At 51.1% G+C, this 22,266-nt stretch overlaps 9 protein-coding genes and 1 non-coding gene across 10 annotated transcripts; 7 read left to right on the top strand and 3 right to left on the bottom strand.

Annotated features, from left to right (window-relative positions):
• Window positions 1-83: 83 nt before the first annotated feature.
• Window positions 84-2,222, top strand: RIM4 (Rim4p; the record flags this gene model as incomplete). Its single annotated transcript, NM_211690.1, has 1 exon — window positions 84-2,222. One exon carries the CDS (start codon window positions 84-86, stop codon window positions 2,220-2,222), a length of 2,139 nt encoding a protein of 712 aa, NP_986628.1.
• Window positions 2,223-2,464: 242 nt separating this feature from the next.
• On the bottom strand, window positions 2,465-5,482 carry NPR3 (Npr3p; the record flags this gene model as incomplete). The annotated part of the gene is made up of 1 exon (NM_211689.2): window positions 2,465-5,482. The coding sequence occupies one exon, from the start codon at window positions 5,480-5,482 to the stop codon at window positions 2,465-2,467; it is 3,018 nt and encodes a 1,005-aa protein (NP_986627.2).
• Window positions 5,483-6,036: 554 nt separating this feature from the next.
• On the top strand, window positions 6,037-9,138 carry GDH2 (glutamate dehydrogenase (NAD(+)); the record flags this gene model as incomplete). The annotated part of the gene is made up of 1 exon (NM_211688.1): window positions 6,037-9,138. The coding sequence occupies one exon, from the start codon at window positions 6,037-6,039 to the stop codon at window positions 9,136-9,138; it is 3,102 nt and encodes a 1,033-aa protein (NP_986626.1).
• A 260-nt stretch (window positions 9,139-9,398) lies between these two features.
• AGOS_AGL041C (heavy metal translocating P-type ATPase) lies at window positions 9,399-13,100 on the top strand (the record flags this gene model as incomplete). Its single annotated transcript, NM_211687.1, has 1 exon — window positions 9,399-13,100. One exon carries the CDS (start codon window positions 9,399-9,401, stop codon window positions 13,098-13,100), a length of 3,702 nt encoding a protein of 1,233 aa, NP_986625.1.
• A 932-nt stretch (window positions 13,101-14,032) lies between these two features.
• On the top strand, window positions 14,033-14,104 carry AGOS_t0181. The gene has a single exon. It is a non-coding gene; the product is annotated as a tRNA-Asp (tRNA).
• Window positions 14,105-14,127: 23 nt separating this feature from the next.
• Window positions 14,128-14,739, bottom strand: ALG13 (N-acetylglucosaminyldiphosphodolichol N-acetylglucosaminyltransferase catalytic subunit ALG13; the record flags this gene model as incomplete). The annotated part of the gene is made up of 1 exon (NM_211686.1): window positions 14,128-14,739. One exon carries the CDS (start codon window positions 14,737-14,739, stop codon window positions 14,128-14,130), a length of 612 nt encoding a protein of 203 aa, NP_986624.1.
• A 133-nt stretch (window positions 14,740-14,872) lies between these two features.
• RPT6 (proteasome regulatory particle base subunit RPT6) lies at window positions 14,873-16,090 on the top strand (the record flags this gene model as incomplete). Its single annotated transcript, NM_211685.2, has 1 exon — window positions 14,873-16,090. One exon carries the CDS (start codon window positions 14,873-14,875, stop codon window positions 16,088-16,090), a length of 1,218 nt encoding a protein of 405 aa, NP_986623.1.
• A 415-nt stretch (window positions 16,091-16,505) lies between these two features.
• On the top strand, window positions 16,506-19,577 carry AGOS_AGL044C (AGL044Cp; the record flags this gene model as incomplete). Its single annotated transcript, NM_211684.2, has 1 exon — window positions 16,506-19,577. One exon carries the CDS (start codon window positions 16,506-16,508, stop codon window positions 19,575-19,577), a length of 3,072 nt encoding a protein of 1,023 aa, NP_986622.2.
• A 358-nt stretch (window positions 19,578-19,935) lies between these two features.
• TYW3 (tRNA methyltransferase TYW3) lies at window positions 19,936-20,715 on the bottom strand (the record flags this gene model as incomplete). Its single annotated transcript, NM_211683.1, has 1 exon — window positions 19,936-20,715. The coding sequence occupies one exon, from the start codon at window positions 20,713-20,715 to the stop codon at window positions 19,936-19,938; it is 780 nt and encodes a 259-aa protein (NP_986621.1).
• A 383-nt stretch (window positions 20,716-21,098) lies between these two features.
• GTR2 (Gtr2p) lies at window positions 21,099-22,168 on the top strand (the record flags this gene model as incomplete). Its single annotated transcript, NM_211682.1, has 2 exons — window positions 21,099-21,148; window positions 21,199-22,168. 2 exons carry the CDS (start codon window positions 21,099-21,101, stop codon window positions 22,166-22,168), a joined length of 1,020 nt encoding a protein of 339 aa, NP_986620.1.
• Between the last annotated feature and the right edge of the window lie 98 nt (window positions 22,169-22,266).

The following is a 22,266-nucleotide window of genomic DNA, read 5'->3' as shown; positions in this document are numbered from 1 at the left end:
GGACTGCAAAACCCCAAAAAAATACATCCGAATAGCCGCCAGAGATACCCGCAGCTGACGCAACCCTTGCCTGTACGTTGAACATGACTAACTATTCGATTTTGGCGTCCGACTCCAGACTCTCGCTGTCGACCTCCTCCGAGCAGGTCTCGGGGCTGCTTGCCGCGGATCTGGCGCCGATCAAACCCAAGGAGATGGCGCACGCGCTCGCGGAGCCTGCGAACAACGAGCTCGAGAGCGAAGAAGAGGAGGAGGACGATGACGACGACGACGACGAACAATTGCTAGATGACATCTACGAGGAGGCGCAAGATCCGGTCGACAGCGGCACCTCCGCGTCGGTCGCGACTGCAGCCAGCTCCTCGGTGGCGGGCGCGCCTGGCGCTCTGCCCGGATCGAACCCTGCCCGTGAGGCTGGCAGCGGCGCCGCGGGCGTAACGGCCGGTACGGCGCCCGGGGGTGTCGGCGCCGATGCAAGCGGCTCCGGCGCCGTCGGCGGCGGTCCGGGCGCGGGCGGCTCTGACCAGGGCTCCGATCCCAAGACATGGCGCGGGAGACCGTCTTCGTGTGTGTTTGTTGCGTCTTTGGCTGCCTCGCTTACCGACGACGACCTATGCGTGTCTGTGACGGAGGCCTTCAAGAAATATGGAGAGCTCTCCATGGTGAAGGTGCTCCGCGACCCCTCCAACAGACCGTATGCGTTCGTTCAGTACACCAACGACAACGACGCCAAGCGCGCGTTGAAGCAGGCCCAGGGAACTTTGCTTAATGGAAGGACGATTCGGTGCGAAAAGGCGAAAGTCAACCGCACTTTGTTTATTTCCACAAGGAACAGGAAGGCCCCGGAGGTCACTTCCGATGAAATCATTCAGTTATGCTCATCTTTCGGTGAGTTGGAGCAACTGGTCGCCAGCAGGGAATACGCGTTTAAGAAAAACTACTACCCAATTGATAGATCTTCTGCGTGGTTTGTCCAGTTTGCTTACAGAGATGACGCTATTCGCGCCTTCATTAACTTGAAGCCCGGATACGACTGGACCGTTGAGTGGGCTCAGAACATTGAGGTCCCCAAGCGGTTGAATTTGTTGCGTAAGACCAAGGTTCGTGGAACCAAGTCTGGAAACAGTGAGTCCGAGGAAGACGAGGAGGAGTATGAGGACGAGGACGAGGACGAGGATGACGAAGACGAGGATGACTCGCGCGATATCTTGATTGATAAGAAGTCCATCTTCGTTAGCCAGCTCGATCCCAGCGTCACCAAGGAAAAGCTGACGCAACGCTTCTCGAAACACGGCAAGGTTGAAGATGTGAATTTGATATTCAAGGACAACAATACCAAAGTGTTTGCCTTCATCAAGTATGAGACTGAGGAGGCAACTGCAACTGCTCTGGAGAGAGAGAACCATGCAAGCTTCTTGAACAGAACAATGCATGTGCAGTACAGAGAGGTGGGAGGCCATAGATCGAGAAGATTCCGCGGACAACGTAGAAATAACTACCGCCGCCACAATATGCACCATGTCCACGGTCCTCGTCTAAGTTTGGCGCCGCCACCAATTAATATTGGACGCAGGGCTAGTACGGGCTCCTTCCAGACTTTGCCCTACTCTCCATACCAGTACTTCCCTCCACCAAAGTCCAACAGCAACTTCTTGAAGGATAAGAGACACAAGAGTTTTGTTGCTTGCGGAGCTGGTTCCCGCGCTAACGACGGTGGGGAAGGTTCTGAATTTGGATTCAATTTGGAGACATCGTCAGAGCTCTCCGGATCCGCGGGCAATGACGACGGCGCCTCGACCTACGCAACTACGAACTACAACGGATCGTCTGCAGGTGGTGCCACGGTTACAACGAAGGGTAACAACTCCGTCAGAAGAAAGAATTCTGGTAAAAAGCGCTTCTACAATGGCCACAACAACAATGGAAGCGGTTCCAACATGCATCTACACGGATTTGACCCTTACTATTACCAGCCACCCTACTATTATCCAATGGACTACTCTATTCCTCCTCCTCCTCCAGGCTCGAACCCCAACCAACCATTTTATTTTTACTACCCAATCCCTCCTCCACCAAACGGCTCCATGAACGGCAACATGCCCATGAATCCGGTGCCAGGATTGATGCCGCCGATGCTGGACCAGAACTACATGCCTATGGAGATGGGACAGGATGCCTCAAGTGGTAATGGTAACGAGCTGCCGCAGTCCCTAGATTACTGAGCGCTCGCAAGGGGTAGCAAATTTCAGTTACGTTCTTTGCATCAATTGTCATTCATTTCATTTTCAATATTTACCTTTTTTTCATTTTGAGGTAGTTAGGAAGTAGGACTACGGCCTCATAACCACTCTTATCATTCTTAGTTTATATAGTATTATATCATATTACTAGTACCCTTTTGTTGGCTCGTTTCACGTTGGTAACAGGCTAGCTAGCTTACATAGCAATAGGCTACAGTATATCTTTACCAATGTTTTAACTCAACGACGTACTTGTCCAGACAAGCTATCAGCTTCTTCAGCTCCTGCTTTGGAATATTTTCCTTTATCTCCACCAGCTCCAGGGGTGTCTTTCCATTGAAGTACTTGATAACTTTCCGAAATAGCAATTGCATTTCTGTCGGCTGGTTTTCAATACACTTAAAGAGCCAGCGCTTCTCTAAGGCAGTTGCTGTTTTGGGTTCCAAGATGATAGTGTAATCGCTTTCCTTGAATAGGTAATCGTCCAGCGACTCCTGGCCGTCGGATATGTTCGCGTCACCGTGCTCGGAGGAACTTGCTGTTTCATCAATTGCAGACGAAGCGGGTTCTCTGGTTGGAGCCGCAACATTATCATGCGGGTTCTGGCGGTGTTCTTTTTTTACGATACTATTCCAGGTGCGGACGCCCTCGCGTTCAAGATCCTCATCGACAGCAATCTTTATGCGCCTATCAACACGAAGCCAAACAAAAGTTAGTAGCTGAGTCAGGTAGCCATATCTAATAAGCCATGCCAATACACTCAGGTACAGTAAGTTGTGATCTTTGGAAGGAATTAAGTGCCCAAAGGAACGAGGCTTACACGTGGATATCGAGCTGAGAAATGAAGGCAGCGTGGGCAGCGTGGGGAACTTTTCATGGAACAGGTCTTGATGTTGATATATCAGAGCCTTGCATCCCTGCTTCACCATATCGGTATTTTCAAAATCATCAGCGGCTGTGCCTCGTATTGGAGCTAGTGGTGACACGATATACGTATTCTTGGACGATAAAGGCAGAATAATCCTGGCATATCGCCAATACACCAAGTGCAAAACAATCGACCTAATCATACTATGCTGTAACGGTGTACTATGTGAGTCGGCTGCATTGGAAGCCGCGTGTCTCGAGCCTGCAGCCCGTGCAGACAAGGAGAGATTTGCCTCCAGAAGATTAGACACCAGTGGAAGGTATGAGCGCAGCGACACAGTCGGCTTTAGGTTCTTCACCAAATTTATCATTATCACGTTTGCCAGGTCGCTGCCAAAGGAGGAGAATTCCAGATCTTTAATGATTTTCGGTGTGTCATCGAGCAATAGAAGGGCATAATCCAAAACATCATTATCATCGTGCATGACGTCGCCACCAGGCATCATGCTGCCAGCAGCAAAATCCACTGGTTGTTTCAGAAAACTGTCGTTTAGAAGTGAAGTCAAGTAGGAGCCTCTTAGAACAGGATTGATCTTCAGATCGGGCAGGCTACTAAACTCATTCTTAATTGGAATCTGTAGAGAGATCACCTTGTGGTTGTCAATATCCAATGTCACGATCTCGTTGTTAATAATCGAGTTAAAGCATTTCGTAAGAGCCCTTGCCAGCGAAGATGACTTCAGTATGCATTCGTACAGATAGCGACCCTGTAGCGCCTGTCCATGGGATTTCTTCAGCTTTAGGGATTTCTTCAAGATACGGTCCCTCGTCTTGAGGATCTTAGCGCACTCTCTGACGACGTAGCCCTTTTTATCTTGAATATAACGTAAAATCAGGGAGAGGCGGGTCACGATGTAGTGGTACATATCGTCTATGCGTTCATTGTACTCGACCAGCTGCGGGTTCATTATAAAGCACACATGGAACATGTGCACAGCTTTCTGGAGATCTTCCACGTCATCGGACTGTTCTGGGTCTCTCAATTGCCCACTTTCACTGCTACTCTGTGCGAGATACGGCGCCCCGCTGCCGCTCTGGTCCGTGCTCGGCTGGCGTTCCTGCGTGCCATGGGGTAACCCCACGCTGGTTCGCGACCCGGCATCCGGCTTCCCGCCACTGCTGGAGCGCTTGGACCGAGTGTTCGTCTGCTGGCGCTTCACCTTCTGTTTGCGCCAGCGGCCGGACTCATCCACATGGATGGGCAGCCCCAGGAAGCACAGGTCATCCACCGTCAGCTCAAACCGCGTGTTACACATCTCCTTCGGGGGAGAGCACAGCTCCGCGACAAACTCAGCGTCAAAGTTGAAGATCTTGCTGACGTCTTGGAAGCGCCCGGGCTGGAACACCTCCACGTCCAGCAATTCGCTGATGTCGACGTCCGCCAGCCCGGGCTCTAGGTCCTCCAGCAGCGACTCCAAGTCCAGCAGGTTCACCGAGTCAGTCAAGCGGATCGTCTCGCTGTCCTCGTTCCCGGTCAGCTTCGAAAACACCGACTGACGCCTGCTGTCTGCGTCGCTCGTGTTGGTGAGGTACTGGAATAGCTTGTTGGCGCTTATCTGAGAGTGCCGCGACTTGATGCTCTTCGGCTTCGTCGACGCCGCCGCCACGTTTGCGCTGCTGCCCACCATGCTCTGCGACTCCAGCAGCTGGTTGTACGACTCGCTCGGGCCCGGCCACGCGATGCTCGAGTCCGCGCCCTCCGCCAGGCTCTCCTCCCCGCCCTCCGCCGCGCTCGACCCGCCCACCGCGCTGCTCTCCCCACCGCCATCCTCCCGCATCTCGCTCTCTGAATCAGACGACGACATCGAGTAGTCCGCCCAGTCCGTCGACACCTCGCTCTCGCTCAGCCCCGAGCTCCGGTCCAATTCGCTCTCGCTCGACTCCTCCTCCAGCCCGTCCACGCCCTCGCCCACAGCATCCACCGCCCCGGACGCTGCAGACGGCATCCGCCCCGCCTGCCAGCTCCGCACCCGCTCATTGCGGCTGTCCACCTTCCGGCCCCGCCTCGCCTCCACCGGCTGCTTCACCGGAGGGTAGTGGTACACCACCTGAGGGCCCGAATGCGTCGAGATCGTCAGCACGATCCCTGTCAGACACGCCTTAGGCAAGTTTGTATACATCCTCGCTCTGCCCCACGCCCTGCTCACGGCTTCTTGCACCTGTTGGCCGCTGCTCTTCCCCTCCTCGACCTCCGTCTCGAGCGCCACGTGAATTGCTGGCCCACGTGAGCGTCTCTGACCCTGCGCTCTCGCCCGGCCTGCCTTGCTCGGCCTCTGCGGACACACGGCATCTCCCAGCTGGCCTATGCGGGGCATCTCTGGAGCCTCGCGCTGTGCTTATGTAATTCCGACCTCGAGGCTAAGTAGTTGGACGTCCGGGATGGCGCCCCCGCCAGTGCCGCACGGCCCCCGGCGGATGACGGGGGAACAGCCCCTCGCTCCTCTGCTCCGGAGCCCAAGGATGCGCGGCAAAGCCGCGGCGCCGGTTACGTCGGGACACGCGGGCCCCCATTCGGCGGGGCAGAAGGACCCAACACTACGGAAGCCTAGAGCAGAACGCACGTGCTGGTCAAGAGCATCACGGCGTGCGGCAAAAGAAGCCGTGGAGACATTACGCGATGACTCCACAGAAGTTCGAAGTCTGTCCCGTGCTCCATAACGCTCGCGCATGGAGATGACCGGTCAGTGACGGCGGAACGGCAGGGCCTGAATGCTACGCATATAAAACGGCGGACGTCGAGAGGGTTTGTGGGCCACGGCAGCAGAAGGTATCTTTTGCAGGAAGCACCACTCCCACAAAAGCAGGACTGTGGAAGGAGCAGCAACGCAGAAGGGCAGCGTCATTAAGTGCAACTGAGCATAACCATACGATGCCTCAACAGACCAACTTGAAGTTCCCGGATATCGCGTCGCTCTCGATATCTTCGTTCTCCGACTACCACTCGGTGTCGTTCTCGGGCAAGGATGTGCAGAAGGAGGAGGTGATCGATATCTTGGACCAGCAGGGCTTCATGCCGGAGACGCTCATGGAGCAGGAGGTGGACTGGTTCTACGAATCGCTGGGGATTGACGACCTTTTCTTCAGCAAAGAGTCGCCAAACAGCATTGCGAACATCATTCACACGTTGTACGCGGCCAAGATTGAGTCCTTTGCGCGGACGCGGATTGGCGAGGGTGACGAGACGATGGCGCCGGGCGTGTTTTCGATCCGCAAGAAGGTGGTGACGGACAACCATGCTGTGTTCATCGAGACGGGACACGACCTGGACAACCAGATCGACGCCAAGTACATGGACGGCACGAAGGCCTACCGGTTGGTGTCGTACTATGGGGAGAACAACTTGAAGCTCGTGTTCTTGTACGAGACCAAGTACCCGAGCGACGCGCGCACGGTGGACGCAGAAGCGCTAGTGCGCGGCGAGATAGATTTGATTTCGGACGTGATCATGTCCGAGGTCACATCGACGGAAAACAAGAAGTTGTACGGTCAGTTAATGCACTTGGTTGCCGAGCGCGAGGGCCCGGTTATCAAGACGTTCAATTCTGTGGCTAACCGGGATGAGGTGCGTTTGATTGTTGCCTTCCGCAAAAACACGACGAAGCGCTACTACTCTGCGCTAACCTCTTTGCTTCACTACTACCACTTGAAGCCCTCTAAGATATTCGCGGAGACATTCGCCAATGACGTGGTAATATACTCTATCTACTTGAACCATTCGGAGCAGCAGGAAGAGATTGTGCAGAACTTGTCGCTTTCCATCCTACAGGTAGAGAGGGAAGCCTCGTTGTTGTATGCCATCCCTAATAACTTCTTTGATCTATACAGGCTGCGCCAGTTCTCCCCGCAGGAGGCCATCTACGCGCACTCCGGATCCATATTTGTCAACCATTTCATTAATCGTTTGGGTCAGGATTACCACACTTTGGTGAAGCAGCTAAACGTCAGGCCTAGCGACACTACAATGTTGGAGGTTTTGAACAATTTGAAGAAGAAACTAAGAAATGAGACGTTCACGCAGCAAATGATCATTGATGTCTTACACAAGTACAAGGAGATAGTCTCGAAGCTCTACAAGAATTTCGCGCAGGTGCACTACACGTCGGCTAAGACGTCTCGCTTCGAAAAGACTTTGTCCTACCAGCGGATGTCGAAGCTAGAACCATTCAAGGACGACACAGAGTTTGAACTGTATCTAACAAAGGTAATCGCGAATGACTCTCCTGACTTGTTAATTCTCCGCACTTTGAAGTTGTTCAATGAGGCAGTCTTGAAGACTAACTTCTTCATTACGAGAAAAGTCGCCATTTCCTTTAGATTGGACCCGACGTTGATAATGCCTGTCGCAGAGTATCCAGATACTCCGTTCGGTGTTTTTTTTGTTGTAGGCAGCACCTTCAAGGGCTTCCATATCAGATTCCGCGATATTTCTCGCGGTGGTATCAGAATAGTGTGCTCGAGGTCTCAGGACCAGTATGACATGAACTCTAAAATGGTCATTGACGAAAACTACGGTCTAGCCTCTACTCAGCAGAGGAAGAATAAGGATATTCCGGAGGGTGGTTCTAAGGGTGTGGTGCTAATGAACCCGGGGTTGACCACTCCAACAGATACCTTTGTTGCGTTCTCACAATACGTTGACGCGATCATCGACATCTTGATTCAGGATCCCAAGAAGGAGAAGTATGTTGATCTACTCGACCGTGAGGAGATTCTCTTTTTTGGGCCAGATGAAGGAACTGCTGGTTTTGTAAACTGGGCAACTAACCACGCCAGGAAGCGTGGTTGCCCATGGTGGAAATCTTTCTTAACCGGAAAGACTGCTGATTTAGGTGGTATTCCGCACGATGAATACGGTATGACCTCGCTAAGTGTTCGCTCGTATGTCAACAAGCTATACGAGACACTTGATTTGAAGAACACGAAGATGAACAAATTCCAAACAGGCGGACCAGATGGAGACTTAGGTTCCAATGAGATTTTGTTGTCTACCGCGAACGAGCAATACATTGCCATCGTCGATGGTTCCGGTGTTATCTGTGACTCCAGCGGTTTGGACAAGGATGAATTGAGGAAGCTTGCACGTGAACGGAAGATGGTGTCAAACTTTGACAAGTCGAAGTTCAGCAACTGCGGGTTCTTTGTGTCGGTGGACGATGTTGATATTATGTTACCAAATGGGACAATTGTCTCTAATGGTACAACATTCCGGAACAGGTTCCACTTCGATATCTTCAAGTTCGTCGACCGTGTTGACCTATTTGTTCCCTGCGGCGGTAGACCATCTTCCATTGATATTAACAACTTGAACTACTACATCGATCCTAAGACCAGCAAGTGCAGAATTCCATATATCGTCGAAGGAGCAAACTTATTCATCTCGCAGCCTGCAAAGGTGGCACTAGAGCAGCATGGATGCATTCTATTCAAGGATGCTTCCACCAACAAAGGTGGTGTGACTTCATCTTCCATGGAAGTCTTGGCATCATTGGTATTGAGTGACGACGACTTTTTGGGTAAGTTTGTTGAAGTTGACGGTAAGAGGACTCCTCTATATGAGGAGTATGTTCGTGAGATTCAGGAAAAGATCCAGCGCAATGCAATTGCCGAATTCGATAGTCTATGGGTATTAAATAAGGCTACCGGAGAGCCAATTTCTGAGCTTTCGAATGTTCTCTCACAAACTATCAACAAATTGAACGACGACTTGATTAACTCTAATGAACTATGGTTGAACGACTTAAAACTAAGAAACTATTTGTTGTTGAATAAGATCATCCCGAAGTTGTTGATTGACGTTGCAGGTCCAACAAATGTATTGAATAACGTTCCTGTCCCATATTTGAAGGCCTTGTTGTCCAGCTACTTGTCCAGTAGCTACGTTTATCTCCACGGGCTTGATGTTAACATGGGCAAGTTCTTAGAATTCATTGGCGAGTTGAAGAGAGACGCGGAGAATGTTCAACTGGTCTGAATCCTCACTCCACAACCTGCGTGTATGGATTTGCTATACGGTTTGAGTAGCGTAGTTCCTATATGCTGTTTAATGTCATGAATTGTATCATTTATAATGTATAGCGCATATAGCTTATATAGTTTTTTTGTGAAATCTGCCGACTTATATTCAATATTATCTTATAACGCTCCGTTGGTTGGCACCTGGTACCTTTGAGATTATGTCAGCGGTGTCAGCCTTAATCCCTCAAAACATATATAAGATCTGAGAAATCAAACATGAGTAAAACTAAAAAACATCACGCTGTGAGAGTCATTGAAAACATGTCGGAGCTCGTATTAAATATCATAATTGGTAATATTCATTGCAAACAATGTGAATTTCATTTGACTAGTATCTTATCAAAATTCTTCTACTTGGGCGGAACCGAGGAGGCGCCCAAGAATTTTAGCGAATCTGGCGATAGATGGTATGGGAAAAGAATTATAACGTCGCTGCTATTCTTCAAACCGCCTAAAAAAATAACTGTCACTCAGTGGTCGATTAATGCCGGCCTTGGCTTGGTTACCTTACGGATCCCTATAAACGCTGGGAGTGACCGCAATATTAAATCTAAGTTCGAAGCTGCCTACTTTTCAATGTTAAAAAGAGAATTAAATAGAGCTGGATTTGATGTCTGTCATATCAACGTGACGTACAATTTACCGAATGAAGGTGTGAGGAACGAAGGTGAGATAATTAACATAGCTGATGCAAACAGGAAAGTCAGTTCAAAGTCAAAACAAGCCCACCTAGAGTACTGCAGCAGCTGTCTAGAGGCAGAAAAATATTCATCATCCTCTGGCGAATCTAGCATTCAAGTGATGAAACCGAAAATATATCGAGCTACCTTTTTGATATCAGATCAAGCTATCGACAGTAACAATAGAGGTTCTTCAGAGGATGTAATACGAAATGTGTTAAAGACCTCTGCCGTGGACGAAAATGGAATGGAGCTCACTCCCGGCAAATTATCAGTGTTACTATCTAACAAGCTCTACGCTCAAAGTGTAGCCGATGCCCTGAGGGATAATAATTTCCAGGCACAGCTGGTAGATATGAAGCCGGTTGTCAACGAGCTCAAGTACAAGATCACCGCTATAATAGGAGGAATTACATGTGCATCTTGTTGTAATAGTATAACTGCCGCAGCCAGTAAATTGGATTTTATAGCGGATGTGGCTGTAAATGCTGTGACTAAGACGGCAATTTTCATTTCCGATGTGAATAATGAAAGGGCAATTAACTGCCTAAGAGATGTCGTAGAAGAGTGTGGCTTTGAGTTTGAACTTGTTGGTGTCCCACAGTCAACCATTCACAGCTCTGTGCAGACGGAGCGCAGGGTGGTAACTATTGAGATTGACGGTATGTACTGTCAAAGCTGTCCACAACGTGTCGTTGCTTCATTAGAAAACTATAATAAAGCAAACATAGAGGTGACCCAAGTACCAACGTTAAAGAGTCCTCATTTGACGTTCTCCTATGTTCCAAATCAAAGTAATGGGACCACAATTCGCGCTTTAGTCGAACATGTTAGGACTTCTATATTACCAGCTAATTCAAGTTACCAGATCAGCGTAAAGGTAGTGGAAGGATCGTTGCTGGATAGTAAATTGAAGGATTTAAATGAGAGAGAACAGAAAAGCATAATGAGGTGTCTCATTTTCGCGGCTATCGTGGCAATTCCTACATTTGTATTTGGAATTATCGGTATGTCGCTGCTTCCAGGAGAACATCGTTTCAGAAAATGGTTAGAGAAGCCTTTGTGGGTAAAGAACGTTCCTCGCGTCATTTGGATACTTCTTATCCTTAGTACCCCAGTATACTTCTCTGTAGCAGAACAATTTCATGCCAAGGCCTGTAGAGAACTTCATTTCCTCTGGGCATACCAAAAAAGTTGGACGGCTAGATTATTCAAATTTGGAAGTATGAACCTGCTGGTGTCCTTGGGCACAAGCGTTGCATACTTTGCCAGCATCCTGCTTTTGATTCTTTCTGCACTTAAAAAAGACGCTAATCACCATAAGGGATCTCCGGATACATATTTCGACTCGGTTGTTTTCCTCACCCTGTTCCTTTTGATCGGAAGACTTCTAGAGTCACTCTCCAAATCCAAAATGGTTAAAACTCTGGAGAGCTTGACATCTTTAAAACAGAGAACAGGTATTCTCATGCAGGCAGACGGAGCTAGAGATTTTAAAAAAGAAACAAGTGTCAGCGCGGAAATGCTTGAGCTGGGTGATCATATCCTGATAAAACCTGGCGCAAGTCCGGCTGTGGACGCCCTGATAGTACAAGGAGAAACAGAATTTGATGAGAGTTCATTGACTGGAGAGTCAAGGCCAATTACCCACTTTCCTGGTGACCAAATATTTGCGGGTACCGTTAACGTTGGCCAATGCGCCGTGATTGCAAAAGTGTCTACGGCGCCAGGTAACTCGTTGCTAGATCACGTAATCAGTGCTGTCCGTGATGGACAATTGAGAGGAGCACCCATTGAGCGCATTGCAGACGTTTTGACGGGATATTTTGTCCCGTTTATTGTTCTTCTAGCCATCCTAACCTGGGCTATTTGGTTGATTTTAGGCTTCGCTGGGGTACTCTCCCAGGAAAAGTTGGATGGTAGCGTAGGTGGATGGCCCTTCTGGTCTTTAGAATTTGCCATTGCGGTGTTTGTAATAGCCTGTCCATGTGGCATTGGCCTTGCTGCACCCACTGCACTATTTGTGGGCGCTAACATTGCAGCAAAGTACGGTATCCTGGCTAGGGGCGGCAGTGCTGCCTTCCAAATGGGCTCGAAGGTAACGACTGTGTGCTTCGATAAAACTGGAACGCTAACTAAAGGATGCGCTCCAGAAGTGACCGATTATGCTATATACCCTGATCCCCGCATCCATAAAATATTGGGTAAAGTGCTCCACGAGTTTGGCCTTGCATCTAAGCATCCTCTTTCTCACTCCATGAAATGTTTTGCACTAAAGACACTCGGAGAAGATTTATCTGACATCAACGTGCTGGAAATCAAAGAAATCCCCGGGAAAGGCATGACTGGGGTCATTGAACCATCTCCCGCCCAACCTAGCGGATTCAGAGATGAGCTGGTGCCCTCGGAGGTTATTGTCGGCAATGAGAAGTTCATGGCGGAAAACGGATGTCAGCTGAGTCCGGACCAAGAAAGCCTACTTTATAGCTGGAAAATCGAAGGTAGAAGTATCATTATAATTGGAATGAATTTCCCTGAAGGTGCTGCGACGCAATGTTTCATACCCACTTTATTCCTGGCAGTGCGTGACGAGTTGAGACCTGAGGCAAAAGAAGTGGTTCAGGCCCTGCATGAACGTGGCATAGAGTGTTGGATGATATCAGGCGACAATTCTTTGGCCGCAAATGCAGTTGCATTAGAGGTAGGCATCAAGCATGTCATTGCAGATGTACTTCCCGAGGGAAAGGCCGAAAAGATCCAGTGGATTCGGGAAACGAGCGGCCAAGGCGTCGCGATCGCCATGGTTGGAGACGGAATGAACGATGCACCAGCCATCGCAGCCGCGGATGTAGGTATTTCGCTTGCCAGTGGCTCGGATCTTGCTATGATATCCTGTGATTTTGTCCTGCTCTCAAAAAAGAACCCACTCACTGGCATCGTCGTCCTGCTCCAGCTGTCGAAGAAGGTATTTCGGAGAGTTAAATTCAACTTCGTGTGGGCACTGGTCTACAACATCATCTGTGTTCCAATTGCGGCAGGCGTGCTGTACCCATATAAAGAGACCAGGCTGTCTCCAGTCTGGGCTAGCATCGCCATGGCTGCGTCGTCAGTTTCAGTCGTTCTCAGTAGCAACCTTCTTCGATTCTATAGGCCATCAAAGATAGTCCCGAGGTCGCAGATGTTGCCGCAGCACACTACTCGCAACGAAGCCCGACGTCTGCAATGGCCCTCAAAGTAATTTCCTTTTCACAGAACAGCAAGCGCAGATACAGATATACCCATCTATTTAAAGATCAAAATGAACATTTAATTTAGTATACGATTACTTGCAAACGGCAATAATAGAGATAAATTCCACTGATGAAGGGCAGACATGCCAGGTTAGCACCCATCATTACTGTAGGAGGCCCTTCATCACCGTCCACAAACAGGCATAGCGTGATCTACGATCGCATCCTGCGAGGGCGAGCCATTTGCGTCGGACAACCCTCCGAAATGCCCCGGCCCCAGATGATGCCTGCAGGAATAGCAACGCTGGTGACATAAGGAGCAGATAACTGGTACTATTTCATGCCTATATATAGCCGGCGTCAGTGTGTTGCAGACCAGCGCCCACATGACGCGCGATCGCCGACCACCACGTGATCGCGATCTGTACTAAACACAAGGCTGATAACCACTGCAGAGTAAATTGGCTTATAGACCATCAGACTCAGCGTGGTAGTCCGCAGCACTGCTGTCATCGTGCATAGCCAGGCGGTAGCCAATATAATCCAGGATGTTAGCCTCTGAGGGCGAGCCGTCCTCATTGAACAGTTGCCCGAGATACTCCGACTCCACGTGAGGGGGCATATCGTGGCCGCTTGCGAGCCCATGGTCCATGACCGGCTCAAGTGGCCTGCGCAAGGCGGCCGCTGTGGAGAGCAGCGTGGAACAGAGCAGGATCGAATAATAATTGCGGTGCATCGGCGACAGGTAAAAGAGCACTGGCGGAGCGAAAATAGATCCTGGCAACTGAACTGCACACGCATTAACTGGGACTCCTCCCCTGCATGCGTACTTATAGCCGGCGCACATATGCAGCCAGGCCGCTCGTGTGATCGGCTCGACGGGGGCACGTGGTCCCTGCTTACGCTAAAAAACCAATGCGCAGTATTAAACGGATATAATTCCGCGATAGTTTAATGGTTAGAATTCGCGCTTGTCGCGCGCGGGATCGGGGTTCAATTCCCCGTCGCGGAGGTTTTATTTTTTGGTATTTACGTCTAGCGATGAGCTACATCTTGCAGCAACTCGGCAAAGCCTTGCTTGTACGCCGGCGGCAGCGGCGCCAGAGTCTCGCGCGTGCTGCGCGCCAGCGCCCCGGCCAATTCGTCCACGTCCGCGCGGATCGCCCACAGGTGCCCCAGCGCCTCGAACCGGCGCGCGATCTGCTCCTGGTGGTTGTCCAGCAGCGCCTCGTTCACGCAAACGATCAGCGGCTTCTGCTGCCGCAGCGCGTCCAGGATGCTGCCCGTCCCCGCGTGCGACACCACCAGCGCCGCGCTCGTCCCAATGAGGCTCTCCATCTGCGCGTGAAACGCGAACCCGATGATCTCCAGCCCCTGCCAGCGCCACGCATGCGCATCGCAGCCCTCTAGGCCCTCCGCATCACACGCCGCACGCACCGCGCCGGCCGCGCCCACCTGGCGCTCGAATTCCGCTGCGAACCCGCGCCCGTACTGCACCATAACCCGCGAGAACCCGCACTGCGCCAGTTCTGCGAGCACCCGGCGGTCGAGCACCGCATTCACCAGCCCTGGGAACGGCACCGTCGCTCCACACGTGACCACCACGGTCTTGGGGCCCTCCATTTTGCTCTTCGTCGTTGTGCTCATCGGGATGACTTGGCATTAGACAAGATCGTGCCCCATGATAGTTGATATCGTCTAAAAAGGGCCCTCGGGTGGCAAATTGCACAACAGCATACGAGCAAGCACAGTGCACAGTTCCAGCGCTTCGTTAACAGCAATGGCAGCTATTCAGGTGAGCACGGTTCCCGTGAACACGCACGACAGCGGCGTAAAGCCGTACTTTGAGCAGAAGATCCAGGAGACCGAGCTGCGGATACGGACCAAGACCGCCAACCTGCGGCGGCTGGAGGCCCAGCGCAACGCGCTGAACGACAAGGTGCGGTTCATCAAGGACGAGCTGCGGCTGCTGCAGGAGCCGGGGTCCTACGTCGGCGAGGTGGTCAAGGTTGTGAGCGACAAGAAGGTGCTGGTCAAGATACAGCCGGAGGGGAAGTACATTGTGGACATCGCCAAGGACATCAACGTCAAGGACCTCAAGGTGTCGCAGCGCGTGTGCCTCAAGAGCGACTCGTATGTGCTGCACAAGGTGCTGGAGAACAAGGTGGACCCGCTGGTGTCGCTTATGATGGTGGAGAAGGTGCCGGACTCGACGTATGACATGGTGGGCGGCCTGACGAAGCAGATAAAGGAGATCAAGGAGGTGATCGAGCTCCCGGTGAAGCACCCGGAGCTGTTCGAGAGCCTGGGCATCGCCCAGCCCAAGGGCGTGATCCTGTACGGCCCACCCGGCACCGGCAAGACGCTGCTCGCGCGCGCGGTCGCGCACCACACCGACTGCAAGTTCATCCGCGTGTCGGGCGCCGAGCTCGTGCAGAAGTACATTGGCGAGGGCTCGCGCATGGTCCGCGAGCTCTTTGTCATGGCGCGCGAACATGCGCCGTCTATCATCTTCATGGACGAGATCGACTCCATCGGCTCCAGCCGCGTCGAGGGCGGCTCCGGCGGCGGCGACTCCGAGGTCCAGCGCACCATGCTCGAGCTGCTCAACCAGCTCGACGGCTTCGAGACCTCTAAGAACATCAAGATCATCATGGCCACCAACCGTCTGGACATCCTCGACCCTGCCCTGCTGCGTCCGGGCCGCATCGACCGTAAGATCGAGTTTCCCCCACCCACCGTCGCCGCCCGCACCGAGATCCTGCGCATCCACTCGCGGAAGATGAATCTCACGCGCGGCATCAACCTGCGCAAGATCGCCGAGAAGATGAACGGGTGCTCGGGCGCCGACGTCAAGGGTGTGTGCACCGAGGCGGGCATGTACGCGCTCCGCGAACGCCGCATCCACGTCACCCAGGAGGACTTCGAACTCGCCGTCGCCAAGGTCATGAACAAGAACGACGAGACCGCCATCTCCGTCGCCAAGCTCTTTAAGTAGCTAACCTGTATAATAGCTCTTATCCATCTCAAATATCATTCACAACGGCCCGTTCTTACCTCCTCCTCCTCCTCCCCTCCTCCTCCTGTAAGCAAAATTTTTCGGTGGAAAATTTTGCAGTCTCTTCACCACTGTTGGGATCTCTCCAGCAGCTTTAATAGCGGGTTGCAGAGCATTAAAGGGTCTGAACCAAGGATATTCCATATCGGTCAGACAGGTTTTATCCGTCCAGAGTCACATAGAAACAGACAGGACGCGCGGGAGGCCGGTAATCGTTTAAGCGCAGGGCAAACTTTCGGATCTAGTGTTTGAGGCACTGTTTGGAAGGTAGCAACGGCACAGAGACAGCAGAGGACGTAGACGCGCGACAGGACGCCAATTGGTGAGTAGCTGCGGGCAGACGATAGCAGAAAGGATGTCGGACAGTGCGAATGAGCAGGAGAGCGGGCAGCCGGTGGGAGGCCCGTCCCGGCACTTTGGAGGAAAGCAGAACGGGGCGCGGGGGCAGTTTCACAAGGGCTGCGGCAGCGGGCCAGCACGGGCGCAGGGACAGAAGCATTACGCGACGGCGCGGCCGTACCAGGGCAAGGGACACGGCAAGGGGGCGCGCGGCCAGCGCGCGGAGTACGGCGGCTTACAGAACCTGCCTCCGTACATGCAATACTACCCTAGCGCGGTGGCCAACGGCTTTGCGGCGCCCGGGCCAGGCGGCTTCTACAGCTACAGCCCCGCTCCGTACTACCCACCGGCCACGATGGGGTACGAGAGCGCGGTGCCGTCAGCCATGTTGAACCCTAAGTACAAGATGAGCCAGGAGAGCAGCGAGTCGAGCACACCGTCATCGGCGACGACGACGCCGGTGGCGAAGAAGATCGAGATCACGAACAAGTCCGGAGACCACGTAGATCTAAGTGCCATCCACCTAGCCCAACACGCCACCGAGACGACTCCTATGACTACGGCTGGCGCGACAGTGTCCACTTTCAACGAGGGCCCTGTGCCGACGGGTGAAGAGAAGAAAACCGATGAGAACACCAAGAAGGCACAGCTAGACTTCTTGGCAGAGGTGAAGCGGAGGAAGGAGATGCTAGCCAAGAAAAAGGCGGTCGACGACGCCGACGAGACTATAGAAGACGACGCCCTGGATCGTGCGAAGAGCACTGCAGGCGACAAGAGTTTGCAGCATCAAGCTTCACCCGAGTCTGAGCCTCGCGAGGTTTCTACGCCGGTGGGAGAACCGCAGGAAGAGCCTGAAACGTCTGTGGTCTCTGAAAAGGACGAGCCAACAGAGGAAGGCGAGCAGTCCATCACTACAACTGTGAAGGAAGAGGAGCAGCCAGTAGTGGAGGCCGCTAAGCCCGAGGAGCCACTTCTCGCAAAATCGGAGGAAGAGGTCCCATTGGAGAAGCCTGAAATCGCCGATGCTGCCGCTGAATCGCAGCCAACCGAGAGTCCAGCTCCTGCCGCCGCTGCCTCATCGACTTCTGACGCAACCTTAGCACCTGAACCCGAAAAGGAGCCCGTTGTGTTGACTTTTGCTGAAAAAATGAAGTTGAAAAAGGCTAAGGAAGCACCGGCTTCCGCGGCTTCCGCAGCCTCGAATGCAGAGGAGGTCACTAATGAGCATGTAGATACTGGATCCAGAACCGAAGCTGCGGTTTCCGAGGAAGACCATCTAGATACAATGGATGCCACTGCGGAGGCAGAACAGTCAAAATTGATTGACGAGCCAGACATGAAGGCAGATGATGCAACTTTTACCGCTGGGGAAAAGTCCACTCCTGAACCAACCACGGCTGTTGCTGGCGAGGAGAAGTCGCAAGAACCTGAAGAGGTAGAGGAAGCTGATGATGACAGAATGACTATTTCTGAACTCTTGGAAAAGTTGGAGAAGCTACCGGCTGTCGAAGACATATACACATTCAAGTACCCCGAGAGTGTGCAGCCTCCATCTGACAGATTCAAGAAAACGTCTGTTAAGTACACTTACCCTCCAGAATTTCTGTTACAGTTCGGCGATAAGGTTAATGTAAAGCTAGATGATACCTGGAAGGAGTCTGTATTCAAGAAGATTGTTTTCCCACCAGGATCAGTCAAATCATCTAGAGGTAAGGGTGGTGATAAGTTCTCTGGCTCTAACTTCAAAAAGTCTGGTTCAATGCGTCTCGGTGACAGATCGAATTCTAAGTCTATGTCTAAGAGAAGCAAATCGAAGCGCATGGCTGACGATGGCAAGAACAGAGCTTACACTTCTAGAAAAGAGCGTGAAGCGAAGCAAGAAGCAGAGGATAAGGATGTTGCTCCATTGGTTCCAAGTGCTAATAGGTGGATTCCAAAGTCGAAGTTGAAGAAGACAGAGAAGAAGCTTGCGCCTGATGGAGTCACCGAGCTTTTGGACAAGGAGGAGGCTGAAAGAAAGATGAAGTCTTTGTTGAACAAGCTAACTTTGGAGAAGTTCGATCCTATTTCGGAAGAGATTATTAACATTGCCAACCAGTCCAAGTGGGAAGAGAATGGTGAATCTTTGAAGGTGGTGATTGAGCAGATCTTTAACAAGGCCACTGATGAACCTCATTGGTCGTCTATGTATGCTCAGCTGTGTGGTAAGGTTGTTAAGGATTTGGACAAAGACATCCAGGACAAGGAGAATGAAGGTAAGGTCGGTCCTATATTGGTCTTGCACTACCTATTTGATAGATGTCAAACAGAGTTCCAAAAGGGCTGGGCTGACAAGCTTCCAACTAGTGAGGATGGCTCCACCGTCGAAGTGAAGTTAATGTCCGATGAATACTACAAGGCTGCCGCTGCAAAGAGAAGAGGTCTTGGTCTAGTACGCCTCATTGGTTTCTTGTACAGATCCAACTTATTGACTTCCAAGATGATGTTCCAATGTTTCCGTAGACTAATGAAGGACCTAACCGGTACTCCTTCGGAGGAGACTCTAGAATCTGTGATTGAATTGTTGACTACCGTTGGCGAGCAGTTCGAGCGTGATTCTCTAACGACTCCGAATGGTAGTACCTTGGAAGGTTCTGCTTTGTTGGATCAATTGTTCTTCATGTTGGACCAGGTAATGGAAGATTGTGAAATTTCATCCAGAATTAGGTTCTCCTTGTTGGATTTGAAGGACATGAGAAACGCTTCTTGGAATGGTGGTAAGAAAGACGAGGGTCCAAAAACGATTGCGCAAATTCATGAAGAGGAAGCTGCAAAGAAGGCTGCTGAAGAGAGGGAAAGAAGGATGCGTGGTAGCTCCAGATCTGCATCTAGGCGCCAAAATAACTCAATGGGTGGTAGAACTGGTTCCAGGAAAGATGCTCCTCCTCCTTCGAAGGATGATTTCATTACGATGAGATCGTCTTCATCTAAATATCCTCCGCAACAAAAGCATCAGAAGGAGGAGGCGGCCGCCCCACAGGCATCTTCAAATATGTTCAGTGCATTGATGGGTCATGAGGATGAGGATGACGAGGAAGACGACGAATGAGGATCTTATAAAGGATTCAGCATCTACTCATTCAGGATACATCTCACATGTTTTACTTCCAGTACCTATTTCACGTTTTGTGTTTTAATTTCACTGAGTTATTAGTTAAAGGGACACCACTGTAGATTAATCATCATCTTTGAAGAGAAGTTCACTTTCACTTTTACAACGAATACCTTTCTTGGTTAATAAGCATAGTACTTTCTTCGCTGATATATTGAGCATTATTACGACCTAATCACTTTTGGGAGCGCCACCTACCTGTTTATTCTTGTTTAGCAAAGTCCAACTATATAAAGTATAAATCTATTTGTACTGTACAATAAGAAGTTTATATTGAATAAAATCAGAATCATATTTATAAGATATCCTCCCTAGCAGCCTCCTGCAGCTGTCGTTGACGCTCCAGACCCTCGCGTCGCTTCCGTTCCCTACGCCGTGCCTTGTCATCGTCCTTCGAAGTAACTGGCACTGGTAGCCCGCGGATGATCTCTTCATCGATGGCCTCGTATAGCTCTTGCATTTTGCGTTCATTCTCCATAAACTTCCCTACTGCTAGCTCGTCAAGCAGATCTACGTATTCTGGAGAAACGAACATACGAAGCCGATCTGTGCTTTCGTCTAGGCGACCGATAGGCACATCCAATTTGATGCTGATCCGTATCCCAACCAAGTTGTTGCTACCAATGCCACTTTCTCGGAAACCACAAGCCATCGCCACACGCAGCAGACGCGCAGCCGCCGCGAAATCCCGGCACTTGACATGCAGGATGAACGGCTCAAATTTGTAAAGCATGAAGCGCCCATTGGAATCTCCATCACCAGCACGGGCAGCATCCCAGTCCAAGTCGTGCGCTGCGCGCCAGCCCCGCACCAGCTCCTTGTCGTGGCTGACAAACAGCCACCGACCGCCCTCCCCCTTCCCACCTGGCTTTGACCCGGCCTTGCGCCCTTCCACGAACACGCTCACTCTGCCGGAACACGAAGAAGTCGTCACCATGTCCTTATGAGAGTTTATTAGCTCAATGATCGGTATGCATAGGGAGTCAATGTCGCCCTTGGGTGATAGATCAGGCCCCTCGGAGTTGATTCCCGAGAGTATGGACTTCTTCTTCTGATCAAACCCATTTTGAGACATATTCAACTGCTGCTGGTGACTGCCAATGGTGAACTTTCTCTGATGAGAATACGAAGCTCTTCACCGATGAGATTAAATAAGCTTTTTTTTCACAGAACAATCCCCATACAATAAGCTTGCAGCAGCTAAGATGGATTAAGCGGCTCGAGCATAATGAATACGGGTCAGCATCCCTAGCTCGAACAATTTAAGCAGCAACCATCACTGCAAGTGGGTTGGCCAAGTTGATTGGCCCATGTTTCTTATGATGTTTGGGTTTAAGTTGTGGAACACAGCAAAAATTATGTACCCGAGCTCGTGTAGTCTTTACCGGGACATGAACCCTTCTCTCTGCAGTAACGCGAGCAAGTAGTGCCGCACAGATCGGCAACGGTAGCTGAAGAATGAGTGAACTGGATTCCAAGGCGACCATACTGTTGATGGGTCTCAGAAGGTATGTGCACTGTAGAATGTAGGCCGGGGGCAGAGACTAACTATTGACAGAGGCGGCAAGTCATCCATCTGCAAGGTAGTGTTCCACAATATGCAGCCTCTGGACACGCTATACCTAGAGTCAACGACAAACCCAACATCCGAGCACTTTTCGACATTGATTGACCTAGGAGTAATGGAGCTGCCGGGGCAACTGAACTACTTCGAGCCCAGCTACGAGTCAGAGAACCTATTCAAGAGCGTCGGCGCACTGGTATATGTGATCGACTCACAGGACGAGTACCTGAATGCCCTGACGAATCTAGCGATGATCATCGAATATGCGTATAAGGTGAACCCACGGATCAGCTTTGAGGTGTTGATCCACAAGGTGGACAGTCTGAGCGAAGACTTCAAGCTAGATACGCAGCGCGACATCATGCAGCGTACCGGCGACGAGTTACTGGACCTGGGTCTTGAGGGTGTACAAGTTTCCTTCTATCTGACGAGTATTTTTGACCACTCTATCTACGAGGCCTTCTCGCGCATCGTACAGAAGCTGGTGCCTGAGCTGCCCTTCCTGGAGAACATGTTGGACAATCTTGTGCAACATTCCAAGATCGAGAAGTGCTTCTTGTTTGATATCAATTCAAAGATATATGTTGCCACAGACTCGTCGCCGGTGGACATACAGACCTACGAGGTCTGCGCAGAGTTTGTCGATGTGGCCATCGACCTGCAAGACCTGTATAAAAACCCAAACGAGGAGCACGAGATGAAGAGTGTGTCGACGCTTGTTAACGGTGTTGTCATATATCTGCGGCAGATGATCCGCGGGCTGGCACTAGTCGCCCTGGTACGCCCTGTGGACTCCTCGATGTCCTCCGCGGAATACGACACTTCGATGGAATCCTGTCTTACGGTCATGGATTACAACATCGACATATTCAAGAAGGGCCTCGAACAAGTATGGGATCGCGCTCGGGTGGCGCGCGCAGATGGCGAAACCGGTTCGCAGGAAAACCCACATACTACCTTTTGACATGTATATGTATAGACTACATACGGAATCCAGTTAGCGAATACCTGTCCGGTAGAATACCTGTCCGGTATATGCTTACCTGAGCAGACTTAATTTGG

Source organism: Eremothecium gossypii, chromosome VII, assembly GCF_000091025.4.
Source record: "Eremothecium gossypii ATCC 10895 chromosome VII, complete sequence".
Lineage (NCBI taxonomy): Eukaryota > Fungi > Ascomycota > Saccharomycetes > Saccharomycetales > Saccharomycetaceae > Eremothecium > Eremothecium gossypii.
This window is presented reverse-complemented; position numbering and strand designations above follow the sequence as displayed.